Source organism: Sinocyclocheilus grahami, unplaced genomic scaffold, assembly GCF_001515645.1.
Source record: "Sinocyclocheilus grahami isolate Dianchi unplaced genomic scaffold, SAMN03320097.WGS_v1.1 scaffold691.1, whole genome shotgun sequence".
In the NCBI taxonomy this organism is placed as follows: Eukaryota; Metazoa; Chordata; class Actinopteri; order Cypriniformes; family Cyprinidae; genus Sinocyclocheilus; species Sinocyclocheilus grahami.
Window position 1 is genome coordinate 427187 of NW_015505870.1, and position 7341 is coordinate 434527.

General features: G+C 38.3%; 1 protein-coding gene across 1 annotated transcript in view; it reads left to right on the forward strand.

Moving 5' to 3' along the window:
- Positions 1 to 6884, forward strand: part of LOC107559552 (adenylate cyclase, terminal-differentiation specific-like) — a 12465-nt gene extending 5581 nt beyond the window's left edge. Inside the window, exons 3-7 of the mRNA XM_016243433.1 lie at positions 1750 to 1821; positions 2407 to 2600; positions 3282 to 4167; positions 4443 to 4557; positions 5503 to 6884. Of these exons, the coding sequence (XP_016098919.1) occupies positions 1750 to 1821; positions 2407 to 2600; positions 3282 to 4167; positions 4443 to 4557; positions 5503 to 5515 (1280 nt within the window). The 3' untranslated portion in view covers positions 5516 to 6884. The remainder of the gene's footprint in view (positions 1 to 1749; positions 1822 to 2406; positions 2601 to 3281; positions 4168 to 4442; positions 4558 to 5502) is intronic.
- The last annotated feature ends 457 nt before the right edge of the window (positions 6885 to 7341 follow it).

A 7341-nucleotide genomic window follows, 5' to 3' on the forward strand; every position in this document is an offset into this window, starting at 1 on the left:
AAGAAAAAAATTGACGAAAAAAGAAAAGTAATTGTCTGATGAACTTCATTAATTTGGTTATATATATATTCGGTTATATAGTTATATATTGTTACACATATATTGACATTATATCTTGCACTGGCTGCCTTGTTCTCTACATATCATCATAGGCCATTGAAAAACTCATATCAGTACTACTTCAAACTAGTAAATGTCTCGTCATTTGGGGAATGTGTGTATTTTTTGGGGTGTGCTGAATGGGAAGGTGAGGCAGGAAAGAGTGAGGGGTCTGGAATGCAGTGTGTGTGTGTGTGTGTGTGTGTGTGTGTGTGTGTGTGTACATGTGTGTGCATGCATGTGGATAATGGTAATATTTACGTGAATGGGCCGTGCATAGCTCTTCACAGGCACAATAGCAGTGACCTTGAGCCCAGTCCAGCTCTAAGTTTACAGAAGGGACACAAACACAAGGCTACGCTATTGTTCCCTATACCGGTTTGTGTATGTGTGTGCATTTTAGCCAGATTTAAAAATGTTACAAACCCTTACTACAAGAGCTATTATACCAGACGAACGGCACTTATGGATACACAGTAGATTGACAGGTCTTGGTCAGATTTACGGCAAGGTGCCGGGACAGTGGAATCAAGAGGATTCAAATGGCAATCCCAGACGCAGCAGGTCTTTAGGATGAGGCATACAGAGACACATACAAATGCACAGGCAAAGCAAAGTTGTGCAACTTTTTCTTACACTATTTTACTGGAGTGTCTCCCCAACAGGTGAACATATAGGTCCTGAAGTCCCCTAAAAAGATGAAAGAAATTATAAAACAAGAAAAAAATGAGGAAATAAATCATATACAAGTAATATTTTGAAAATGTTTTTCTGTACATTCCTAGATCAGACATAAAAGGCCCATTCACACCATGACATCTATATTAGATTAGCATCCACACCAACGAATGATAACTTTCTGTTCATTATTATTGCAATTCTGATTGTCAATGTTTTTATCGTTCATCAGCTGGAAAACAACTTTCTGAATGAGATTTGAACAAAATTGTTCCTCTGTGTCACTATTGTTATAGCTGTGGTTAGTTTTCCCTTTAAGGCCCATTCACACATGGAATAGTAAATATAACTATAACTATTTTAGCATTTGCATTAACGGATGCTAACCTTCTGTTTATTAGAGGCGTGCATTGCCATTTTGTCATCTGCCACTTTAAATTTTCAAGCAATTTAATGTCGGATGGATTCTGATTGGCTATCTTTATCATTCATTAGCTACAAGCTGTGCTGTGGACTTCTCTATTCTCTTAGAATTAAGGTTCAAGTATCCGTGAAAAAGAACGTAAAATGCTGTATTGTGCATGCCGGGCCAGTAGTTGGCGATGTCACTTTGTATAGAAACACTACGGAAACACGTAATGCGCTTGCATCACAAATTCACATTTTTGTATTTTACAGAGATGATAACTTTTCAAAACTTGTACTTTGTTTGCATTTTCAGGCCCCCAAAATGCTGTTGTCGTGTAAATGAATGACCAAAGCATGTAAAAAGTTTTTTGTTGAAATGCCGTCGTGTAAACGTCCCCGAAGATTGATTATCAAAACGTTATAGTTATCGTTATAATTATATTAACTGGTGAATTTCAGGAGGTTACAAGATCTGAAGTCAGCTTTCGAGATCACTAACTACCCAAATTGGTGGACAATGTTCCAAATTTGTAATCCCTCCTTCGTTTTGTCTTTCATTTTCAGAGGAAGATGATGAGAAGCCCGAGAATGAGATGCACTCTAACGGAACACACAGACGTCTTCCCAGAAGCCTTAGTAAGTCTGCTAGCATTCCCTCCCTTCCTCTCTTTGTCTCGTTGTCTCTTTTCCACACTCCCGTCTCTTCATCTTTGTCCTCTTGCAGAATTTCTATGTATTTCCAACCTATGGCGATTATTTTGAGACACTGTGGCATCTCCATTCCACAATGGTGTTGTGGCTTTGTTGTGTGTTTGTGTGAGTGTGTGAGATGTGCGTATATGGGCCTGGAGTCTGCTGTTGCGTCTCTGTGATTGATTCTGTCTCGTCCTGTCTCGCCACATGTCCTTAGGTCACCCTCAAACACACACACACAAGTTTCAAAGCTCAATTTTACCACCCACGCTTCTTTCGCACATGCACTCGAACCCTGTTTTTTTCTCTCTTTCTGAGTGCTCACTTTCAGTCAAGTGCGCCTCAGATCTCCAAATTTTACAACAAACACACTCTGACAGCGCTGAGAGGGTGAATTATAGTGTGTGTAGTCTTGTTAGTCTGGTTTGTCTAACTTCCATCCAGTTTGGCTGCTGCTATGTGGGAGTTTGATAGATAAATGTTAAATAAACATAAAATCAACCACTGTTATTTCTGTCTCTCTCACAGACGTTCAGGTGGCCCAGCAGGCAATGTGTAAGGTGAGAACAGAAGTTATGGAAGTGACCCGTTCGATGTTGGACAGACGGAATGCCAACTTCTTATTATGGCCTCCGTGCGTGGAAGTGCAGCGCTGTTCGGGCTGCTGCAACACACGCATTCTACAATGCACGCCAGTCACCACAGAAACGCGACATTTACAGGTATTTATGTGCAAAATTGTAATGACTTTGTAGCTGTTTTTAGACAAGTTTTCTAAAAGATAGGCAATATAAAAATGCCTTAAAATATTTATTTTGGCCAAATTGTCAAGCAACATTACATGAATGATTTACTGAGAAGGTCATCCCAGAATGCATTGCGCGCTGTGATAAACAAATCTTCATCTAAGATATCTTCATTTTCATCTATTTAACAAAATATTTATGTAGTGTATGTTATGCTAACATTTAAATAGTTAACTATAATTATAAATGCATTAATTTACCTAATATTTTTATGTACTGTACATTTGAATGTTAATGTGTGTATAACATTGTTAGCTTAGCAACATACGCTAACATAAAAATATTCAAACCTAATTACAAATAGCCTGTTTTACCCAATTGTACTGTGCAATTTTATGCAAATGAGCATATCACATTGTTAAAAAACAACATAATTAAATCTAATTAAAAATGGGCTATTTAACCCAATATTTAAATATAGTGTATATTTTATGTGAATTAGCATATCACATTGTTAGCATAGCAACATGATAAAATAAATATAGTTAGATCTAATTACAAATTGATTATTTTACCCAATATTAGTTTTTTTTCTGTAGTTTATTTTTTGTCATTGTAAATATCATTATGTTAATATCTCAGGGTTTTTTTGTCTAGATGACAAAAATCCAGTTTATCAACCGACAGCCGGTCTACGAGAAGGTTGTCATACCTGTGGAGGACCATGTGACTTGTAGCTGTCAATCACGTGGTTCTGCACATCCCCCACGGCTCCAGACCACACCCCTTCCTCCGCCCAGACTCCACCCTAAAGTAACATTACCAAAGACGCAATCGAAAGAGGAGCTACACCGCAATGATGAACTTAAACATAATCAAAGGCTCCATTTGGAGGATAGAGAGAGTCAAGAACTACAATGGCAGTCCAAATACACAGTCACACACACACAGGGCTACCGACAAAGCCCGTACCAACATACACTTACACACACGCCAGCTTATACAAGCAGAGGAGATGTTCCCACCAGACCAACCACATTAGGTGATCCACACATGATGAGTGACACAACACAATCAGAGGAGGTTGATCACATGAAATCCGAACACAGTGGCGACGGCATGGCGAAAAAGACGCAACAGCATTACGACAAACATCCGCAAGAGGATCAACCGACAAAACCATATCAAACGACGCCACAGCAACCAAAAAACAATCCTTCCCACAATTCCGTCCAATCAGAGACCAGCATGCCGCACAGCAGCAAATTAGATGGTCTTAGTCACACTTACAGCCACGTTGAGGTTATCGGCCAATCCAGTGGCTTATCAGAAGTACTAAATCATCGCTCTGACCAATCAGAAGTTAGAAAACATCACCACCACCACCACCAATCAGAAGCGAGAAATCTAAATAAGCAGGAAAGGGAACAGCAGCAAGAGGAAACACAACATCATCTTCGCCACCAACACCACCGACACCATCAGCTTCACCAACATACAACACAAGCAGTTAACCAACAACAGACTAGCACACAAAGAACAGGTCAGTGTCTAGATTGTCTATTGAGTCATTGTGTGTGTGTGTGTGTGTGTGTGTGTGTGTATACACATTGTATTGTAATTAGCAGCTTATGCTTCCTGTTATTCTTTCCATTTCTTTAACGTCAGAGTTAGCTTATAAAGTCAAGGGTCAACAAACCATGTAGCGCTAATATTGTGATGGCTGCCTTGAGATTAATTATTTCAGCGTTCCTCCAACCGTCCTTCTAACCGCATTCTTTGTCTTCTGTTTTCTTCATTATTTCATAATGACAAAAGCCCCTCCCACCACGCCCTCAGCCCCACAGACTCCACCCCCTCTCCAGCCCCCACGGAAGCGCCGACGGAAACATCGGAGGAGGATGAGCAAGGCCTCCATGAGAGCGATGATAATGTAATTTTATTATTGTAGTATGATAATCGAAAGTGCACGGCTCAATGACATGGCAAAAAGACACAAAAGCCTCAATAAAAGAATCAAATTCTTGATTCTTCACCCAAAAATGAAATGTCTGTCATCATTTACTCAAACTCAAGCTGTTCCAAACCTGTATGAATTTATTTTAGCTGTTGAAGACAAAATAAGTTATTTTGAAGAATGTTGTTAACCAGATACTTGATGGTAGCCATTGACTTCCATAGTATGGAAAAAAAAAATACTATGGAAGTCAATGGCTACCAGCAACTGTTTGGTTCCCAGCACCAAAACAGGAAATTACATCAGATTGTAAATAGTCCTGTGGTATGACTCCCCAAAAACATAATGGTATTTACCTTGAAACCTTGTTACCTTAAAAATATATTTAGAACATTTTTGAAAATAATAAGGTAAAATGTATATATGAAGTTTTAGGGAAAAAAATATACTTTTTTACTTTACGCCACATGACACTTTTAAAGTCATTCAATTTAAACTTGTCTTGAAAATGATATAAAAGTTTTTCAAAATGATATGAAACCAACAAGAATACAAAGAGTGTATTGGCACATGTGTTTTAAAAGATTTTCCCTTGTGAACACTCTTACATGTCATTGACCCGTACTACTAAACATAGAATACACCAAAACTGAGCCATTTCTGTGTAACTGGTGGCATCAAATAGAACTGCAGAAATGTTTTCCAACACCCCGTTTACCATTGTTGGGATAACAATGCTAAGGTTAATAGCTTCCTCCATATATAGATACCATAGGTTAAGCCCATTTAAACAGACTGCAGTTTAGTTCGATACCATTAGTGAAGCGGAAATGACACACTGCAGCTTTAACAAAGCAATTCAATTTTCAAGTGGAATCTAATCAAAGATCTAACCAGATTTGGACCTCCATCCTCTAACAGGGTAATGTCCTGAAGAAGACCCAAGACTCTGAACCGCTGCCAAAGTCCCAGGAGCAACCACAAAGCTGGGAGTAAGGGTGGAGACACACACACACACAGGATATAGCAGAGACACACTGGAAATCTCTTTATAATAACGGGAAATGTCTTTGATCTTTGCCAAATAAGCTCCCATGAACTACATTTCCCATCAGCCATTGCAGTCGTCAGAGGCCACCAGTTCTGTGGCCTCTGTCCTACAGGAGCTGGTCGCACTCAGGATATCCTGTGAGAAAGGACTTAAAAGAGATTCCATACAAATAGTGAGACTTTATTTAAAACAACACAGTTGCGGTCTGCCAAATACACTTCACACTTCGGTCAGCACAACAACAACTGCCAAATGCGGTGCAATATTGACTTGAACTACTGGTTGGCCGAGAATCTGGCTCAAAGCAGTGATTAGCTACTTGGGAAAGTCAAAGTAGCCTTCAAATGCCAATGAATGATGTAGACCTACTATGGGTCGGGTTGGAAAACAACTGTGGACTATTTATCCACTGGAGGAACTACTGGTATAGCAACTGGAAGAAGTTAAAACTGGAATATGTAACTGGAAAGTTGTGAGGACTTTGAATTGGGACTCTCAAAGAGCAAAACAACTGGTGATATGAAGCTCAGGACTTCCAGAAAAGTATAAAATACAAATAAATATTACAAATTCATCTCAAAAGGTATAATCTGTACATTTTCCAAGCTACTTAAACACTCCAAGTTTATTAAATAGCAAAATATCAGCTGGCTAGATATGAAATCGAGGAGTAAAAGCACTTACGAAACAGTCTTTTGGACATTTACCATGGTAATATGATGGTATTCGTTGAAGTACTTTGGACTACCGTGTATATACCATGGTATATGAATATGGTAATCCATGTGATACCATGGTACCGCCTCAGTACTTTTTTGTAAGGATCTCTCAGTATCATGCACATTATTTAATTGGTGCAAAAACACTGGAATGACGTACACTGGAGATGATCAACTATACAGTGCTGAAAGCACTTAATGTTCGCATGTTGGTAGATGCACAGTCAAATAGTACCTAATTCAATATTTAAATGAAAATAAGAAGATTGTGTTTAGCTGTAATGAGGTTACAGTGAAATACTCCCATCCTGTAGGGGGCGGTATGGAGTGCTCTGTCATTTTATGCCTGCTGTTCCCAAACGTTCGTCTGTGCATTCAGCTGCTTCTGGAATCTTGTAAAGCTATAAAATAACTGTTTGTAAATGATGCATTTTCTGGCTTTTTACATAACTTATTTATAAAAGGTAGATGCACTATCCATCTGCTTCCAAGAGTAATTAATTGTTATTTGTTTTGATGGAAATTATTGTTAATGTAATAATGCTATTTTAATATAAATATTAAAAATGTTACATTTATCATTGGTTTGACGTTTTTGATTTTACTAATATGATTTTACTCACCCTCCCAGCTGGAAGGAAAATAAAACAAAACAAGATATAATCAAAATCCCTTGAAACCAAGCCACTTCTGGTTGCCATCTTGGAAACAAAATTTTCTATGTAGCACTAGCTAAATTTGACAAATAATGTCAAACACACACAGTATCAAACAAATACATCCAAGATTGTGTTTATCTACCAATCGATCTGCAATGCAATCTGACAAAAATAGTATCATAGACTCTACTTCTTTAGCACAAATCAGGATAAAAACTTTGTTCACACTGTTTCTGCGAATGCGCATGCTAATGCTTTCTCAAAAATTAAGAATTGCATCGTCTTCAAAATGTCGTGGTGTGTGTATCTGTAAATATCGTAGATATTATTT